The sequence below is a fragment of the Pelecanus crispus genome, chromosome 2 (genome assembly GCF_030463565.1).
Source record: "Pelecanus crispus isolate bPelCri1 chromosome 2, bPelCri1.pri, whole genome shotgun sequence".
Taxonomy (NCBI): domain Eukaryota; kingdom Metazoa; phylum Chordata; class Aves; order Pelecaniformes; family Pelecanidae; genus Pelecanus; species Pelecanus crispus.
This window is the reverse complement of record NC_134644.1, coordinates 6,634,762-6,656,152: the sequence shown is the minus strand read 5'-3', so window position 1 is coordinate 6,656,152 and position 21,391 is coordinate 6,634,762. Positions and strand designations below refer to the sequence as shown.

The following is a 21,391-nucleotide window of genomic DNA, read 5'->3' as shown; positions in this document are numbered from 1 at the left end:
TAGACAATACTGTGCTAAATAAGTATACTCTAGTTTATAGCTTAAACACACACCTAACCTTGTACCCCATTCTCTTAATTTATGAAGGATTTTCACCACACTAACTGTACCAGCTACAGTGAAGTTATTCCCAATCAGCAGCTTTAGAATTCCATGAAAAATCATCATCTGAGGGGTATAAAAACATCCACGTTTCTTTCGTGTTTACTACTACATTCAGAAGCTATTTGACAACAAGCACCAACAAAACAAAAAAGCTACAGCAAGCAATAGATGTGGCTGGACTCACAAGTTCCATCCCCATGTCTTAAATTTAGTGATTTTTATAAAAATAGAAATGGGTAAGTAGAAAAGCACAACTAAAGAAAAGCTGTTTCTCTGTCACTACAGAAACCAACACATATTCAACTCCACTGAAAAGGTTAATCACCCTGAAAACACATGGGCCTGACTTAAAATCATCTTTGACTTAAGTTTGTTTCAACCAACCATCATCATTTTCCTCCTGCCCGCCCCCCCACCCCTTTTTTTAAAAAAAAGAAAAAACACCTGAGACAACCACATGATCCACTGAGGAGCTAAAGTGACTGACAGGACCCACCCACATGATTTTATTGTATCTATATGCTGCAACTTCAAACCACATGGTACTTCCTCTCCTGCAAAAGTAGTTGTAGAGGAGGTATGTGAATATGTTGTAGAGAAGGGAAACTCTGAAACAAGTAGGAAATGCCTTGAAAGTCACAAGACTTGTCAAATTGCGGTGTACCATAGAAAAGCTTTCTAGCAAGTCAAAACCATAAATAATTTTTTGTTTTGTTTTGTTTTTTAATGCCATCAATCATACTGAGAAAATCATCATCAACTGTCACTGCTCAGGCAGAGTGCCTTCATAAATACATTCAGGAACATTTGTAGGCAATGTGTGACTTCAGGACCTTCATGTTTTGCCAGTCTCCACCTTGTTTCTCCATTAATTTGGTGATTTTGAACAGCATTCAAAGTTTGAACACAGATCAATCCATTAAACAATGACTGGAAAAGGACAATAGGATATGTATTTTGTATGATTTCTTTTATAGTATTGTCTATACTAACAAAATAGAATACCTGTAATTCTTTCAAGATCAGAAAAATATTCCAAGCTGTAGTATTACAGAATATGGCAGTCTGTAAACAAAAGCAGCATCCATTTCACTCATGACCTTGCGCAGCTGCTCCTTCTTTCTGTTCACATGTTGCTTCATCATCTGGTTTCACTGGAGTAGTAGTTAATGAGCTCTCAATACTGTTTAAGAGCAGCTTTGTTTCTTGGTTATTGGGATCAGTTCCTAGTGCTGTTTTTGAAGAAATTTCATTAGGAAGAGCAAAAGAAGGTAAAGAGGGAACTGAAGGCAGTAGGTCATCCAACTTGGGCTGCTTGACTGAGCCTTCAGAATACCTGGTTACATCTCCAGGGTCCAAAGCCATGGCATTTTCTGGGAAATGGAAATAGTTTGTAAAAAAACCAAAAGTTGTCAGGCTAACACAGTGCCTCTGATTACCATACAGCTAGAAAAACAGCTTGAATGAGGTACCTCTTAAGGCACATAACCAGATTCACAACTCTCAAATGTATAGGCTTCTTACTCAGTTCTCCCCAAATCCAGAAAATTTGATGCTGCAAGTATGTTGTTAAAATACCACAAAGCATTTGGTCTGCTGTATTCTTATGCTAGACATGTTTTTATTTTGTGTTACAACTCTTAGTCACCCCACCTTTTAAAAGGGAAAGGCATGTATAATGTGAAGATTTTTTTTTTTTGGTAAATAGAAAAGTCACTATTAAGATGACTGCAATTTCGTTTTCACTTTACAACTGTGAAGACAAGCCTGTGGTACAAAAACTCATTTACACTGATTTTAGAAATACCTACTTTTAAGGTCAGTTTAATTTGGATCATCACCACTTTCATTTAAAGAAAAAGACACAAATTCTATAATCTTATTAAAAAAGCCTATTAGTTCTTGTCCACTTCTACACCTAATTTCTGCTACTTTTTCCATCTCATTTTAGCCTATCCCCTGATTTTTTTCTTAAAATTGGCCTATTTCCAAAAAGCATGATACTGTTGAACAGGCAGGAGTTGGTGCCACTCCAGAAATTAGGTCAGAGGCCTAAAGGAAATCTTGAATACACTTACCAAAATAAGGAGAAGTATCATTGTTCGACATTAACTTTTCAGCGCCTAGTAAAACGTCTGTTGCTGGCATGTTGAAGGAGGCAGATGAAGACATGTTGGACACTTTTGTTAACTCAGTGATTTCAGGAAATGAAATACCAGACATATCTAGAAATCCTGAAGGAGAGAGCAAGTATTACAGTACTGTTTTAGATATAACAAAAAATTCTAAATCCAAAAAAGCATATTATATCCAGAGTGAAGTCAGTGAAGTCCCCTCCCTGCTAAAAGCAAATCAATTTAATCTAAAAGTTAGCTGACATCAGCGGAAAGACTTCTGCAGAATATTAACCTCAGTCAGGCTCACAGTACCCAAATTCTACAGTTCTGAAGTCCAGTGACGTAAAGAACTTTAAGGAAAACAACCACCAGTGCTCATCATTCTGTATTTAAGCCTCAAACTTGTTTAAGACCTTATTAGTTTACTTAGCTGTCCTCTAAAGAATTGCTGAAAAAAAAAAAAAAAAAAAAAAAAAAGCACCTAAGAAAATATACCTGGATCCATAACTCTCTGGAGAGGGGGAGGAGGAGAAAGTGAGCTTTCTGGTGAGTAACCACTCATTTCTTGATCTGTGGAATGATCCAAGTTCGTAACTGTTTCAGAGCTGTCACTCTGAGAAGTAGGTGCCAATAATGGAGTCTGGAATAACACGGTAAGAAGGAAAAGCATCTTTTTATGTTGAAAGCTTCACCTGAAGACAGCCTTCCTATGAAAGCATTCTGCCTCGCGCTCAAAGTACGCCAATTCAGAGAGAACCTATGATGCCAAAACTGATAGCCAAGCCACTGATGAGGACACGTTCCAATGCAGGCTTTTAAAGCCAGTGTGTTCTTAGAAGAACAGTCCATGCTTAATTCTTATAGGTGTATTTTATTTCCTAATGAGAAGGGTATTCTTCTAATGGGGTTCTCATTAACTGATAGAACTGTAGTATGCAAGTATTCAAAACGGGAAGCAAATATCTGGCAAAAATTTATAGCAGCCAACACTGGTGAAAAAGTAATTGTAATATATGCAGTTGCACCCAAATACAATGAGGGGTATGGAAGAATACCAGCTGAAGGTTTGAGAAAACAAAGGGTACAGCTCAGCAGAGTTTCTCGCTCGTGCTACCCTTCCTGTCATCTGCTCAGCACCATCAGCTCTCGCTTTCCCTTCACCTAACTCCATTTTGTTCAAGCCAAATTGTATGCTGTACTCAAATACACCGTGTTGTCAATGTTCCAACAAGCAGAAAATTTTGAAACTCCAGAGAACATAATCGATTTCTTACATACCTCTGTGTAACCATTAGTAGATGGCACAGGAGTTCCAGCTTCTGGTAAAGGTGGTTTGCTTTCTGGCTTTTTCTTCGATACTATAGACTGTGTTGGAATTCTGTGCAAATAGCCATATCCAATACCACATCCTAAACTGTAGAAGAAAAGTAAAGCAAGACTTGAAGAAAAAAAAAAAAAAAAAAGGTGTTCTTAGAGCTATTAAGTGTTTTAAATTTTGACTCTTTAAAATAAGAAGAGTTTGAGTCTTTAATCTATAGCAAGAAACACCTACCTGCAGGAATCATTTCACTTACAGTACTCAAGGAGCACCCTGCAATTGACAGTTAGACATACATAGAAATAAAATCAACTGAAAGCTAAGCTATCTTTACAAAATATATAGTCTGACTCGGTTTGGATTTTGTTCTTGCTTTAACCGAATGTTTGACTGTGAGAACACAGCTAGTGAATCTGCTACCAAGGAAGTCAACACAGGTTTTGCCATCGGTTTCAACTCAAACAGGACTGGATCCAGAACATGCCTAATTCCTAGTTCCAAGTTGTTGGGTTTTGGGTTTTTTTTAATGGAAAGATGAGCAGTTTTGTGTGACAAGTGTAAGAAAACAAGGCTTAACTTGAAAACAACAAGCTGTAATCAATAATAATACACTTAACAGGAGCTCATTTACAGTGAGTATATGACCTGTCATCAGCCAGTGACTGTCCGGAGATCAGTACCTTCCTTCTCCACCCCAAGCTCCATTGGGAGTCACAACTACCTCTCGAATGGAATCTGCTTCAGTGTTATAAACCATCAGCTTCAGCGGCTTCCCCTCATGGGATTCAATCAGTGAAAAGAAATCCTCTGACTAAGGGGGAAAAAAAAAAAAAAAATAGTAGTTATTAAACTCAAATGTGTAAGACAAGGAGCTGGAAGCAAGTTGGCATTTTATGCAGTTACTTACTTCAACATGAGATATTAAAAACCCAAAGACAGATTAAAACTCACTAGTGTAGTTTGATCTTTAGGGGCAACTTATTTATTGTCAGATTGAAAAAAGATAATGTTTACCTTAACCATAAAGCATCTGTCATAAACATCAGACTCCCAAAGATCCCAAAAAATCATCCCCATACATTGGATGTACACACAATTAGATTTATAAAAAACACCAAACCCTACAACATACACTTGGCAGGCATGAAGACAATCACTGCTTGAAGGAACATGTGCCCTACCTCCTGAAGAATCTGATCAGATCCAACAATGTAGTCAGCGTACGGCTGGAGACCAGCTAGAGCTGCAGGAGATGCAGGTTCAACGTCCTGTGAAAGAATGACATGAGTCATCTGCACTCACAGCAGGATAAACTACCCCAAGATCAAAAAGGAAATCTAACTCCAAAAACAGAGGGAAAGAATATTTTGTTTATAGGACAAAACAGAAATCCTTGAACAGTCTACATCCAGGTGTGACATCTTGTAAAACATGCTGACTGAGAAAGACCAAGATACTACCAATTCAAAATTAGATACTCTAAAGATGTCAAAAAGTTGCATTTATTTAAACAACCAGAAACATAAGTCTTTTCTATTTCATTCTACTCTTTCAGATCTCCCTCTTAATTTTAAAATAATTTTTGGTGCTCTTTGTAACATTACTATTACAACACAGACACCCCTATCAAGCCAGAATCTTTTTTGCTTTTGCTGTTGACTCTTTAACAAAAGAAGAAAAAACCTTCTCCCCATCACAAACTATTTGGTCTGGTTGGGATGGAGTTATTTTTCTTTACAGCGACAGGCAACACGAACACTCACCCACTACTCGTCCATATTCAAATACCCCAGACAAACCAAGACTGCGTTGCCTTCTTCTGTGTGATTTTGGCATTGTACTTCTACATGCAAGTTACTTCTAACATTACACTTTACAACAAGATTATATGAGCAGTAATGAGCCACCAAAGAATTCTGTCTCACCAAAACGTGCCACACATGTTCATTGGCTCCCTGGAAACTGCAGAACCTCACGCTGGCTCCAAGAAGACCTTGTCCTCCCCACATGTTACTGGGGATCACCTCCACCTCTCTTATTTTCATTGTTTTGATATTATACACCTCCAGCTTCACTGCTTTTTCAGCATTTGCCTTCAGCAGATCTTTCAACATATTGTTTTCTTTATTCTGTGGAGCACAGAAAGAGATATACAATTAACATTATTTCTAGTTGCACCCGTAACATAGACATCACGCCTGTGGCGGAATTTGAATACAAGGAACCAAAACTGGCAAAGTTTAGCCTCTGTATCTCACAATCAGTCCCAGCAGTTCAATCTTCTTTTATTAGAAAGAAGTCAGTAATGTCGGCTCACATCCCTTTACAGTAATTACTGTTACTTAGTTTCATCACTTAGTTTCCTGTTCTTCATAACTGCTATTAAATAACAGCAGCAATATTAGATCTCAACTACATAGGAGTAACAATAAGCAGCAACATTTTACTTCATGCCTCTAATCCCAGTCCTTACTCAATAACCCTTCAGTCATTACAAATTGACTGTGAAAGGACAGACTATTTAGCAGCAGCTTAGAGAACTATCATTATTTCTGTCTTGTTAAAAGATTGATCTTTTAACCAAAATCTACCATTATAACAATCATTTTCAGAAAGACACCTGCACTAATGAAAGCAAGACAAACTTCATTAATTCAGCTTGTATGTAGCTAGGATGAAGCATATTGCCAAAGCCATGAGCTTTTTCAACCAAAAAAAACACCAAACCAAAACTCAACTCTTCTTTCATAACTCACCACACAGGAACTGTGTTCCCTGTCTTAAGTATAAGCAGACAGGCCATGATTCTTTTTCCTGTTTTGTCAAATGTTGAAACAAGTTTGTTTAAGCAAATGTTGAGCTCTTACCATTGACTCACAAGTTCAATATTCACCTTGTGGCAGAAAATATGCATGAATGAGTAATATAATAAACAGTATGTTAATGTGTCAAGAAGTTAAAGCAACTAGAAGCATAAATAAGACTTTCCTCAAATTTGGATCCAGCTAGAGAGGAGACTTTGAATACCATCAAGTTTTACTTTATCTTGTTAATGCCATACACATCATCCAATATGAAAAGCTTCCTTTACTGTGACAGCTTTGCCTTCTACCTTTCATCATTACAATACCCATATTTCATGCAGGGGAAAAAAATAAAGTCATTGAGGCTTACAAGCCTAGTGTGTCCTATCGCAACGATGAAATCAAAGAAAGGTTCCAGTCCTCCCTGTTGAGCTGGGGAATTTTCTTGAACCTGCAAAACATACATTTTATTTTTATTATACATCAATCTCTAGTTACACTAAGGGACAATGTTAATCTTTACACTTGATTCAATATTTACTTTTGAGTTGAACCAGAGATGAGATACCAAACGACAGACCTCAGGAAGTGGTCCACAACTGTGAACTTTTTTTACAGAACTATGAATAATGGTTCACAGCTTAATAATTAAGCTGTAAAAACCAGGTTTCGAACCCTGTACAAAACACAAGCGTTGTGATACAAAGTGCACAGCATGGCATTATTAAATGTTGAGGACTTCAAAGAAGGGCTTAGTTTTCAGAGTGCTGCTTTGGGATTTTCTTCCGTGCTACTAATAACCTCAGCACATTGACAGTCCCCAATTACATCACAGCCATTTTTTACATAAACACGACTTACAGTTAGGTTCCCACAGTTTACAGCAGATTAGAATAGGAATACTTAAGAGTATGCTACAAACGCATGGCTAACCACAAGTACTGGTCAAGAAGATTGCCATCACTTACAAAAGTTTCACAAGAAATGAGAGTTACAACATCTCAATTTCATTATAACCAAGTTATTGTAAAACAGATGTAACAAAGAAATATAGAGAATACCTCTTAAAATGCATTCAAACCAGGATGAAACCCACCAAAAATAACATGGAACTTGATACATGCAGAGCATATGAGAGTATACCCACTTCAAAGTATACTAACAAAGTAACACGATATTAAGGGAACCATTGCAAACATGGCAACAGTTCACACTGCTTGTAACTTTACTTTTGTGAACTCAGCAGTACAGCCCTTAACCTGCAACATATTTGACTCCTGAAAGCCACCCCACAATTCAAGTGCTAAGTTGCAACCCACGCATCATCTAAACCAAGAAGTTCATTGCTAGCAAAGTTAAAACTGCTACATCTTGTATTTGGTCTTGTGTTACCAAACGGCTTTTTTTTTTTTTTTTAATAAAGTTGTATTGGTATTGGGACTTTTGCTGGCAAGTTATTTTTGCTGTCTATGCAAGTTATAAAATATACATAAGTAATAGCATAGTTACTTCAGCAAAAGCTTTTGAAGCAAAAAAAAAAAAAAAATCACGCTTTATTATTAAACAGTCAAGACTGACCGCTGTAACCATAATTGTAGTAGGAAGTATTAACTTTCATCACAACACTGAATTGCATCAAAAGCAAACAGCCAGCTTATACTGAACCAAGCCAAAGGTTAAAAAGAGTTCACCCTACATCCCAATTCTAAATAATGTGCAAGAAGCCTCACAATGAAACTATCACATAATACAATGTCAAGGATGAAAATGCACACAAGCAGCAGCACATGGAAGTTATTACAGAGTTCATGACATTGTTGTTCAGGTGCCTAAAAGCCATACAGATTCCCACACGAAGCTGTAAGTTGCAAAAAGATCCTGCAGTATTCGGTTTTCAAAATGACACCATATCAAAAGTTGCATGAATTCCCTGGAGGGGAAAAAAAAAAAAAAAAAACACCCCGACTTTGTCTCCTGCATACTGTAGGTCACCAGAATCACCCTCCAGTACAGAAAACTGAGCAGTATCCTGCACTTAACATAAAAGGAAGAGGCATTTCGTGAGCAACAGTCATTTCTGATGGAGTTAACTCAGTTAAGGAGACCGACAGAAGCAGATTACCTATCAACACTGGTACCCTAAACACATCTTGTGGTATTGAGAAACAGACTACTGAAGTGGAAAGCAGCATGTGGCAACAACGTTTCCACTCTTACTTTCAGGGAGGAAGACCACCAACTAAATGAAACCATAACTTATGCAACAACTGTTATCAGCAATCCCTCTGCCTACCTTTAAGCTCCAAGACACGCATTTAAACCAATGTGCGTGCCGACAATTTGCCAGACAGAGGAGTCACAACAAACTGGCGTCTAGACACAGCACTGCGAGACTTGGCCCCTCAGGATAACGCTGGCTGGAGCAGTAATTACAGCATCTTGGCTGGGGGGCTAAAGATCTGCAGGGAAGTGTGTCAAATCTTCAAGCCAAGGGAATTCGGAGGGGAGCGGGGAGGGAGGGCCATGCTACTCTCGAACTATTTCAAATTCCTCGACAGACGCACGACAGGCTCCCCTCGGCTGTCGCTGGCCAAAGCTCCGAGCCCGCCGAAGCCGCCGGGCGAGTGCTCAGTGCCTGCCGGCAGCAGTGCGGCCGCTCCTCCCCTGCCGCCGTGGCAGTTCCCTGGAAGGAGCCAACAGGTGCGGGCCGGGGAGCCCGCGGCCGACAGGCCCCTGCCCGGGCCCAGCGCCCTCCCCCGTGCCGGGCTCGGCCTGCCCGAGCCACCGCAGGCAGGAGGGGGGAGGCGGGACCCCGCGCCCCGCCAGACCCCCCCGCCGCCGCCTCAGCGCCCGCCGCCCCTCAGGGCCCTCCCGCCCGCGAAACCGCCCCCGCGGCGGCCGCCGCCTCACCCCGTGTACGTGGAAGCCCTCGGCGCCGCCGTCGGGGACCTCGGAGCTCGAAGCCAGCCCCATGCCCCCACCGCCGCCGGGCCGGGCCGGGCCGGACGGGAGGCTCAGGCGGCGGCAAGGAGCATCGCCCCGGCCCCGCTCCCTCAGCGGAGGGCGTCGCAGGCCTGAGCAAGCGAGCGCCGAGCGCAGCGCCCGCGGACGGCGGAGGGGATGGGGAGTTGGGCTCGACTCGGCGGCCTGGCGGGGCGCGTGACGCGACGTCGCCCTTAGCGACCGGGCGGGGGGCGGGGCAAGCGGGGCGTGGCCGCGGGCGGGCGGGGCGCGAGCCGCGGGCGGGAAGCGCTGAGGGGGAGCGGGGCCCGCGGGGCCGCGGCGGGGCCGGGCTCTGTCACAGCCCCGAGCCGGGCTGCGGGACCCCTCCGTGCCCCTCGGGGGGAGGCAGAGACCCAGGCGCCGGCCCCGGGGAGGGAAGGCAGGCGGTCGGGTGCTCCCTCGGCCTCCCCCGGCGCCCGAAGTGCCCTGAGCTAAACGGGCAGACGTGGCACCCAGGGACATGGTTCAGCGGGCCTGGGGGTGTTGGGTTGATGGTTGGACTGGTGATCCTAGAGAGCCTTTCCAGCCTTAATGATTCCTAGTTTTTACTTTCATTAAAAAATAATCCAGCCACCAAGCCAGGAAATGTGAAACTGTGACTACCCTTAATTGGTTTAGTGGTGGACTTGGTAATGTTAGGTTAATGGTTGGACTGGATGATCTTAAAGGTCTTTTCCAACCTGAACGATTCGATGATTCTGTTCTGTGATTCTGTGCTCGAAGTGAGGGTGGAGGTGCTCCCTGCCGAGCCCGGGCAGCCCCTCTGGCAGCCAGCACCCAGCTGAACGGCAGTTTGGGTCTCAGCACCTTTTTTTTTGGTAGAAACAGACTTTCACTTACAATTTCCCCCCCCCCCCCCCCCCCATATATTCTTACAAATCTCTGTAAAAAACAGTTGACTACTGTTATTCTAACAGCCTTTTCAAAATTATACTCCTGTTAGTATAATCCAGGAAGAGATTATTATTTTTTACCAATACCTAATTTGCACATTTCAAAAGAGCAAGTGTTTCTGTTCTGTTCCTCCCTGTAGGCACATAATGTGTATTAACACTCAAGAAAAGTATTTCCACCAGCTGACACAATTTGCAGACTTTGAAGCAGCAAATCAACGGTCCAGTGTTGCTGTTTTTCAAGGCACAGGGAACCTTGTGTTTAAGTAATTTTTAAGAAGTGGTGATATTTCCATTCCCCTGAAATTTCATAGCTGTTCCACTCTAGTTTACTTCGGATGAATTCTTCTGATCCTGCCTTTAACTCATTAATGGAAAAGTTCTGAAAGTTTTCAAAGTAATAGTACTAATATGAAGCTTTATATATTAATATAGTTAAAGTGCCGTTTATATTTCCTGCATGAATACTTTCATTCTGTTGTAAAAGAATCCATTTTAGTAAAACTTGCTGGTAGCTACTGCTCTCACCTCTGAGATGTCATTTTTCCAAAGGATCCATCCACATAATTTCTGTGGTTCAAGTGTGACTGTTTTCTCCATCTTCTGCCTTTGCTTCCAAGTGAAACTCTTAAACTCCCTGTCACTTCAATAGCTATTTTTGCTTGAAAGCCATACATATTGGCTCGTTTTTTCTCCAAAGAAAGACCGGGATATTCTCAGGAGCCTTTTTAAGTGACTTTTTTCCCGGTGTTATCTCTAAGCTGTTATTACAGAACTTTGCATCGCATTTGTTGAGCATATGGTAGAAGTACACATAAGTATGCAAAAAAAAAATCACATCATTTTTCTGTATTTTCTGCTACATATTTGGGAACCTTATCACAGAATTATATTTTTTCTTAAACTCCTTTTCTTCAGAATGTCTTTTATAACAGGTGTGCCAATGAAGAACTGCAGTGTTGGCCACATAGTTGTATTTCTACAAATAACAGAAATAAGAAATCTTTCTTCAGACATACCAAAAGTAGATGCCAGAGAAGAGTCTGATCCCAGTATAAAATGAATACCTAGGAAATACAAGACCATAGCACAAAAAGTTTACAGGAATTATTTGCATTTGTGTTTACCATGGAAGATAATGGGGAGGTTCCCATCCCCAAACCTTTCTTTGTAGGGAATTCATCAGAGCATCTGTCTTAAATTAAGGTGAAGGTCAAAGAGACTATGGAACAGACAAAATGAACAATCACAGTTTGCAGGAATAGGTGCTACTTACCCAATCTCTTCAAAGGGATTCAGGAACGAGATAGCACACCTACAAACAGTTGTATTGAACTTCTTGCTTAAAAGCACATTGGCTGCAGGGGACTAGAAAGTAGCAAATACCCTATTTTTTAAAAAGGATTCTAGTAGAGATCTGAAGGGCAGGTCTGTAAGCCTCTGTCAACAAAGTAATAGAAACTATAATAAATAATAGTTCTAGTGGGTACCTGAGTATTATGTTCTTGGGAAGAGTCAATGTGGCTCTGATAAAGGGATGTCCTGTCTCACACATCTGTTGGAGTTCTTAAAGGCATTAACAAACACACAAAAAGGAGTGATCTGGTTGTTTAGATTTCACAAAGTCTCTTACCAAAGCTTTATCGAGGGCTTATCAAGGCAACTAAGCATCAATACCATAACATATCTTTATTTAGATGAGTGGTTAAAAGATAAGAAGTAGCTGATAGGAGTGAATGATAGCTGCCTGGAAAGATCATCCAAAGAGTTGTCAAAAAATAGAAGTTAGAGCCGAGCCTGGTTTTCTTCATATTCTGAAAGTCCTGGAAAAAAAGATAAGCATTGAGATGACAAAATGTACTGATGTCATGGAATTATTCAGAACAGCAAAACTAAAGAGCAATTGCAGGACTACAGAAAGATCTTAGAAGATTAGGTGGGCAATAAAACCACAGGTATAATTAAGTGCAGATAAACATAAAATGATACGTGTGGGGAAAAATCCTGACTAATTCCACTTGTGAAATGGTGAGCTTTGAGCTGTTCAGCAACAGTCTGACGTGAGATCTAGAGTTTACCAAGTGTTGTTTCAGAAATCAGAAATAGCCAAAAAGCAATGCCGTTGTTAAGAACTATCAGGAAAGCAATGGAGACTAAGAAAGGGGACGTTGTTGAATGACTGTATAAACTCATAGTCTTCCCACATCTTGTCCTTCCTTAAAAAACAAAAAAAAAAAACAAAAAACAAAAAAAGCAGTAATGGGAAAGCTTGAAAAAGGGCAGCAGCAATGATTAAAGTTATCACTAGTTACCACATAGGGAATGATAAGTAAACCAGGGCTTTTTCATTTGGAAGAGAGAGAGTCGAAGAGAGAATGTGCTATAAAATCATTTGTGGTATGGAGAGGGTAGGCAGAAATTGAGTGTTTGCTCTCTTTCAATTTAATAACAAGGGAACTGTTGTAACTCTGAGGGCACACATTCAAAGTAAGCAAAAGGAGGTGATTTTTTTCACCTAACAGTTAATTGAGTTCTGCAACTCTCCACCACAGAAGAGTGTGATGCCAAGAGCTTATTTGGACCCAAGGAGGCAGCGGGCAAGTTCACTGAAGAAGAATCCGGGGAGGACCAATAAGCACACGGAAACCCATACAACGAAAGGTATTTTCTGAGCTGAAGCCATCTGAAGGTTGGGACGCTGTCCAAAGGAAGTATCCTTTACGCGTGTCCCTGTCGTAGTCTTTGGTAGGCGCTTTAGAGCTGCTGTTGCAGGTTGCGAGTGGGCTGGATGTAGCTTTGGTTTGAGCCAACACAGCTGTTCTTAATGTTAATGCTCATAGTTCATTACTCCTTGCTATTCCACGTCATTTACAAAGCTATCGTAGAAACGTGCATGTGCTGACAATAGCTTATTGGGACAGAGCATGCAAATGAAACAAACGACCTAGTTAGACTGTGGCTCGGACTTCATTTATACAAATAACTTTTTAAGTGATTGCTAATAACATCTGAGTCAGCCATCCAGCTGCAGTGTCTCTGCTGGTCAAATGCAAGGTGCTATCTCAGTCAGCAAAAGCCAGAAAGAACCACTCTGTTGTGTCATTGTGTTGTCTTTTGGAACTCATTTATACACACAAAAGGTGTAAAAATATAGGTAAGGGGTTTTTTTTCCTTGTGCTTTTACGTATTACTTGTCACAAGTTTCAGCAGTCAGAAACTTGGCAATACATTAGTCCAGTGTTTCATCCACTTGTCCAGGTTAAATTAGGGGTTGTAGAATGAAAGAAATCTAGGATAAATGTAGGTATGTTTTAAGTAATATTTTGCTTAATTTGCTAAATAAAATAGTACCAAAAATAGTGCTGCTGTCACTACAATTACTGAAAAAATCCAATCTTCCCTGGACCACTCTTTTGCAATACATTTTTGTTTATTTAGAAAAATAATCTAGTTCATGTTTATTCAACACTTAAGCAGTGCTTGCATATTCAATTTGTCAACTTATAGAAAGCTCAGAGACTTGAATAAATTATTAAAGAACAGCAGTGTGTAGGAGAATTCATAGTCATCACATTGTGGTATTCTCATGAAGAGAAATCAAGTTTTATTCTCATGTAGCTACCTTGAAGATGATTCTGCACTACACTAAAGATTTATTTGGAATAGTTGCATGGGTGTTTCTAGCACATCAGCACAAGAGTATTTCAGGCACTAGAGGAGAACACGAACTAGCAGCTATTGCTTCTATTAGAAGTAATACATTTTAGGAATACAAAGATCGTGAAAGACACAAAACACTTGCAGCTCACATGGGAGTCACCCAACGTTCAACAGCAGTTGGGAGTGAGCTGAAGTCCCCTACAGGGTAATGGGAGATTTACATTCCATATCAGTGGAGAATTGTCTATTATTTTGTAGTGTGCCTTTGTGCAAAAATAACTCATTTTTTAAAGACATGGTTTCTAAAGGAGAAAAGCTTACTAATTTACTTTCCAATCTGGCAAATGCTGAACAATTTCTATTTCAGTAACACAATCTGAGAAGCTACCTGCACGTGTGTTTCAAGGATTAGGAGGCTTGTTTCATTTGACTATTTTTGTCATTACATGACTTTTCAAAATTTAACACGTTTAGCACATTTCTGTTTGAATATTTGTTTTTTAGATTGTGAAGCTGGTTTAGAGCTAGAAAACAAGAGAAACAGGAAAAATGCAGGGACTAATGAATTATATTATGCAGGAAAGTTTTTATGGCTAATGGATAAAAATGATGAAGGACTTGACAGAATGCTGAAAATGTCTCCTGGATCTAGAGAGGTAGTGTATAAATGGTATTCATCCATAACAAGACAAAATTTCTCACTATTTAAAAAGTAAAATGAAATCATCAGACTTTTAGCCAAATATAAGAAAATATAAATATGCAAAAACTAATGTATACTGTACCTAAGATTATAATTATCTAGATTATATTTCTTGTTTACTATAAAATCTGGGGGAATTAATTGATTTTTGTTTTTTTAGTGGATGTTTCTACATTATTCCAAACCTCTTTTTCTGACAAGGAAGAATGTTTATTATTTTTTTCCACAGTGAGAAAATAAAATAATGGTTGGGGGTAAAACTGTTTCATCAGATCTACTTACATTTGGTTTTAACCTTGGAATTAGTTTGATGTAATTGTATGCCAGAGGCAAGGAGTCTGGAATTAAAAGACTTTCTGAACAGGTCTTACAGACTACTCCACTAAGAGGCAAATCCTGACCTACGGAGAAAAAGGTATGAGGAGTTTAAGAAGAATTTCAAGCATCTTCTTCCTGTATTTCTTTCTGTGCTTCTTTCCTCATGAATTATGCTATAGAGGAAACAGTCTGCATTTAAAAGAGTTCCTGAAAATAGATGATGAGGACTGTCCGGTCACATCTGTGACACTTTATAAAGGTTACCTACCTGCATATTGATGTCGTCAAAACTGACTGTTCCATAACTGGTGGATGAAAATTGTCAAGTTTCCTAGTAAATACTTTTTGAAACCTTACTTTTTAAGTTTTAATCTGTTAATTGTGTATTAGACAGAGAAAATGGGCTTGTATTATTGTTAGTAAATGGCTAAGAGTTATATTTTAGGCATTCTCCAAAATACTTCGTCAACAGAGGATTTTCCTTTTATAATAAAGTTGGTACATGATAAAAAACAGCTAACTGGTAATGCAAGGTTAAAAACACAACAATTGTAAGTCATTACAAATATATTCTGATAATTATAAGGCTTTAAGCCACTAGAAATAATGCAGTGTTATGGCATTTTCACATAATGATATCTACATGAGGGCTTTGCTTTTGCAGATACTGAATTTTGAAAGAAATGTCATTTATTATTCATGGTAATGAAACTAAAACAGTGTAATACAGAACTGACAGATTCTGCAGAGTACTGTAAACTTTAAATGCTTATTTTTCAAAGCTCTTTGTATGCTTCGCAATTACCGCTTATTTGCAGTATCAGTCTTTTCTAAAAGTTCCTGTGTAAATGAAAGTTGATATGTGAAACGTGTGCTGACTGTTCTAAAATACATTTAGCTATGCAGATATAGTATACAAAGCTGCAACTGAGTTAGCTGTAAGTTCCTTTTTTCAATCAGTGGAGAAAAACAGGCACGTCTTGGCTGTAGCTGTTGTAATTAAGGATTTGTCATCCCCCTTGTACAAGTAATTATTCACTATGGCAGAAGAATTGTGTAGTGTGAATAAAGATCTTTGGCCTCTTTCAGAATTGTTTTCTGTAGAACTCATCAGAAATTATAAAAGTGTAAACATTCCAATTCAAAAATTTCAAAGGAGTGAAGATTCTCAAATGTCACACCATCTGAACTCAGTAAGCTTCAGAAGCAAGCTTGCAATTCAGAGGAAATTCTGTGAATGAGTTTAATTAGTTAGAAAAATCAAGAAAGATGAAAAGTGTCAATGGAAGATTCATTCTTCAGTCATTATGAATACAAAAGATTTGTATAATAATATTCCTATAATAAATTTTAAGATGATCAAAGAAGTTGACCCTAAACAAGCAGTGACGTTTTGGTCAAAATGGTTGGGAATAGAAACTAAGTGTTACCGAGGACAGATTACAGAAATTCAATATTCAAAAATAAAAGGAAGAGCTTCTAGTAGATCAAACCTGTTTAAACTGCCTTTTCTTAAGGAGATTAATTTCCTCTCAAACCTGTGCAGATGGGGTTTTTACAGGACCTTTATTATCCTGAAAAACTGCTTTTGTCCATCTTTTAAAGATGCTAAATTTACTTCAAAAGATACCTTTTATTGCTTGATCTGTTTTGGGAAAAAAGTGAACTTGACATTGAGTTGGAAACTACTTGATGGCAGTGTTACTGCCCTCGGAATAGCGCTTATTAGGGTGGTGTTTGGGTCAACATTAAAACATCGACATAATGCCTATGGTCCTAATTCATTTGCTTAAACACAGGGTTTCGGTGCCAGCTGAGACGCCTTAGGGTACTTGAGAAATCGGAACAAGACTGTTAGTTGTTATACACGAAGGACAGGATGCGTGTGCCTTTCTGGAAGAGCGTCTGAAAGCGAGGTGAGGTACTGTATGGCATCTCAGATGGTGCAGGACAGCTACCTGCAGGTAAACGACTTGAGCCTTAGGCGTCAAAGCTCCCGCTGTAGTCCGTGGAGGTCTAGAAAGTGGGGAATTTCTAAGCTCACCTGAAGTAGACACCTACATTAAGTCAGATCAACAGCACTGTGGACTCCATTGACCGCACTGGCCAGAGGTTGGTTCTCCTGTCTGCACCGGAGAGCTACTGCTGTTTGTGGCAGCCTGGTGTGTTGGGCATCAACAGGGTGTTAGGGCCTGAGCGCTTTCCTCTGCTAGCTGGCTAAGCCAACAAATGCAGATCAGGGCCGCAGTCTGAGACCGGGCACAGACATAGCTGCTGAGCTGCCGCAGCGTAGCGCACGCTGGGGCTGGTGGTAAAGGCTCAGCTTAAAAGCAGCTCCCAAGGGAAGGAGGAGGTAAGCCCTCACTCCAAATACTTTGGGGGATCTCCAGGGATACTAGATGCCAATGTGCGAGCAATGGAATTTAGTGCTGAATGACTCCGTAACCAACAAGATTATCCATTTCACTGGCAAATATTAATAAATCTGTCAAGATCTTCAGTCATATTTGTTTATACCTCTTTGAAGACATGCACAGGATGCTCATGAACAGGAATTCTGAAAGCAGTTGTCTCCGTAACAATAAGACATCATTTTCATATGTACACCATACATTAAAAATTTACATGATCATCACCTTGTAAACAGTATCACCTCTACAGAACTCATAAAGAATTGAATCTTGCAACCCTGGAGAAGCATAAAGAAAGATATTTCTACACATAAAAGTTGCCAGGCAGAGGCAAGTGTTCAGTTGTATCCAGTTTTGTTGATTTTGGTGAACTGCCATAGTGTGTTTCAAGCTGCTTTCTGTATTCAGAAGAGAGAATTCCCATTTAATGTAAATAACATGTTGATGTTCACTGATAAAGAAAGTTTTGGTGTTTCCAAAGCTCTAGGGTGCAACTGAATTTAGTATAGCAGTATAGCATAACATCTCTTTAATAGTCTTATTTTTCTTATTACTGAGACTTGCAGAAACTAAGCAATTTATTCTTTTGCGTCCATTACTGTAGCAGAGTGCCAGTGCTATCACAACTGCTCGGGTTGGTGGGCAACAGCATTTCCCATACAAACAGAGCTCTTGGAAGTGTTCCAGCATTTAAGCTGCGCTGCTTCATGAAGGAGCAGGCTAACTGCATTGATAGCAGTCAAGGAGTAATGCAGTCGTCAGCAAACTGAAATAACTTGGATTAAGTTACTTAAAAGCTTCAGAAGTGAGTGGGTCTCCTGTGGAATCACGGAACGGTTGAGGTTGGAAGGGACCTCTGGAAGTCATCTTGTCCAACCCCAGTGCTCCCGCAGGGCTGCCGAGAGCCAGTTGCCCAGGACCATGTCTAGACATAGGTCCTCTGTCAGACTGCCAGCCCAGTCAGGATGTGTCAGCTATGCTGGGGCACTTAAAATGGCCGCATAAGCCTATGTTTAAGTGACTGAATCACTGCCAAGGGAGTCTAAAGATGTATTCTGCTGATAAAGTATAGGTTTATCCTATAGGGCAAGCCAATTAACTCTCTAGGCTCCAGCCCCCTTATCATCTTGGTAGCCCTTTACTCGACTTGCTCCAGTATGCGCTTGTCTGTCTTGCACTGGGGAGCACAGAGCTGGACACGCTGCTTCAGGGCCGTAGGCTGATGGCTGCTGAAGAGCGGGGGAGAATTACTTCCCTTGACCTGCTGGCTACGCTCCAGCTAATTCAGCCCAACCCGTGGTAGGCTTTACCTGCTGCAAGGGCTCACTGCTGACTCATGTTCAATTCGTCGTTCACCAGGACTCCCAGATCGAGCTGCTTTCCAGCCAGGCATTCCCCAGCCTGCACAGCCGCGCGTGGTTATTCCATCCCAGAGGCGGGACTTCGCATTTGCCTTTGTTGAACTTCAGGAGGTTTCTGCCAGCCCATTTCCATCTCTCTGAAGAGCGATGTTCTCCTCCAGCATATCAACATCTCCCCTGGTTTGGTAATATCTGCAAATTTAGTGGGAGAGCACTCTACCCCATCATCCAGATCGTTAATAAAAACATTGAACAGCATTGACCTGTGGTATGTCAGTGCATGGCAAATATTCAGCCAGACTAGCCAGCGAGTAGGGCAAGTGATGTGGGAGCCAGGGATGTGTGTGTGTGTTTCTGTGACTGAGAAACCGATTTCATATTAGAAATACACTTGTGAATCCATCAAAGACAGAGCAGGAATTTCAATGTAAACATAGTTCTTTCAGCACAGTTCACCTGCCTGCAGAGGCAGCACCATTCCAGACACCATTTAAAATCCGTACTGCCTTTACTGTGACATACTGAAAATGGGTAAATTTTATATATTGAGGATTATCCCTTAATAAAAAGCAGTGCTAAAATCAGGATACAGTCACTGTAGGGGTGGAATTCATAGCTGCATTTACCCCCATCAGTCTCCCCATATACTGCATTGGAAGAGTTAAGCATTTTAAGAAAGGATTTCATTGAAGTGAACTTCAGAGAGGCAAGGGTCAAGCCAGGAGATAGGGAGAGCCACATGTCCACTCGGAAAAGGCATGATATTTCAATGGATGGTTAGTTATTCAACTGTATTCTCAGTCATCCATGCTTATGTATGAAACACACTTGGAAGAAAAAAATATTGACATTATAGTCCCATGGCCATGCCCTCCCGACAGACACGGGTCAGGTTGCCCAAGTCTAGTTAATGTATGCTAATGTATGTTATGGAAAATGGGAGAGCTTCAGTCGGCAGCAACTGAAAGAGGTTTATCTTTTAATACCAGTCTGGCTTTTAGGACACAAATCTGGTGGTAGGAGAGTTGAATTGAGTTCTCTGTTTCAGACCAAGAAAAGGCGATTTAAGGGCAGATGTCCACTCCTCAGGTGGATGCCCAAACAACACACAGGCATGAAAGAAGCTGCTCTGAAAACCTGTCAGAAATTGTTGCATTTGTTATTGCATTTTCATGAATCTCTCTTACACTGTTCATCATTGCTACAGGCTTTTGAAATGCGAGAACACTGAAACGTGTCCCTTTGGAGCAGCCAGGACCAATTTCTTCTCAGAAGCAGCTGGCAGCGCTGATTAATGTCCAGCACTACCTGAGTCAGAAGGACTATGTACAGGCTATAAAAATGCATTAACATATACTTCAACAGGTAGCAAAGAAAGTATTTTTTAAAATCTCAATCAACATCTCATTCATAGTATCTATATACAAGGTAAGTGAGAGCAATTGTTCTGTTGGTGTTGTGTCCTCAAAAATGTGGAAAAGGAAGTATTTAGTGATTTTTCAAAACCATAGAATTACCATGGCTGAATTCTTAATAATATTTCTGACATTCGAATGGAATGAGAGTCAAAAAGGAACACGAACACCAAAAGGATATACAGCCATGTTAGCCATTTTTGTACTTATTTATCCATTCAGTAAAATGTATCAAATTGAAAAATATTTAAAAATTCATGGGCAGTATAGTAAATCATCAGAAGAGAGTATTATATTACAAATGTAAAAATCAGGTCACACTTACAACACAGAAAATTGCTCAGGTGTGGTTTTCTACTTGCAGTAAAAACTAGTTCTTAAAGCCCATAAAGTATTGGTTTGGAAAAACTCCCATTTACATTTGTGAATGCTTGATTCTCAGGACCATTAACTGGCAGAAAATAGCACTGAATTAGATATGAATTCCATCTATGCTTTTACGGAGAACTAATGATAAGCAACATATTACAATCTTTAATGTCTAGCAAGCACGTGCAGCTTCATTTAAATAGAACTGTTACTAACATTTTCCAGGATTACACTGATTTTTGAAGATTAGCCTTCTCTTTATTATTTGTATTTGACTTCCTCTGTGTTTCTTCTAGTTGTTTATTCATAATAGAAATAATGTTAGCCCTGTCACTTCAGATAATTAATGATGCACAAGAAAAATCAGTAAAGAATATCCTTTGCTGATTATTCATAATTACTTGGATACTGCAATAGTTGTGCTAATGGGGAAATCTATCTTTGATTTAATTATAAAAGTAGATTGCAATTGCATTGGAAAAAAATTATCTACTCTTCTGTCTTCAATGATATAACTCAGTAGAGAGAAAATAAAAGTCTCTTGATACTTATTAAAATTGTTATCTAAATACTTGATTTTTAATTACTTCTTATTTTCTCAGATAATACTGAAGTTGGCTTATTTTAATTTGGATGATTGATTGTCAGGATCCAATAACTGTTTTCCCAGTCTACACACCAGCACATTATTTTCACATGAAAGTACTAACAATGAAATTGCTGGCATGATAGGTTGGCAACACAAAATTGTTTCCAGAAAAAGTGATAAAAAAGGAGTGAAGTAATGGAATGATGAAAATTGGAGATCTGTATCCCCCAGATACAGTCCTTGTAGAACAGAAAGAATATTCACTCTATACACAGTTATGAAAATAGAAGAAATGTTTGGTTTTTGTGGGTAATTGTATGCCAAA

The 21,391-nt window shown here is 39.9% G+C and overlaps 1 protein-coding gene across 1 annotated transcript; it reads right to left on the bottom strand.

Moving 5' to 3' along the window:
• Positions 1–846: 846 nt before the first annotated feature.
• Positions 847–9,317, bottom strand: GORASP1 (golgi reassembly stacking protein 1). Its single transcript, XM_075705447.1, has 9 exons — positions 9,255–9,317; positions 6,715–6,795; positions 5,466–5,669; positions 4,722–4,808; positions 4,221–4,351; positions 3,501–3,636; positions 2,718–2,862; positions 2,184–2,339; positions 847–1,478 (listed from the first exon to the last, which is right to left on the bottom strand). The coding sequence occupies exons 1-9, from the start codon at positions 9,315–9,317 to the stop codon at positions 1,195–1,197; spliced, it is 1,287 nt and encodes a 428-aa protein (XP_075561562.1). The 3' UTR covers positions 847–1,194.
• Between the last annotated feature and the right edge of the window lie 12,074 nt (positions 9,318–21,391).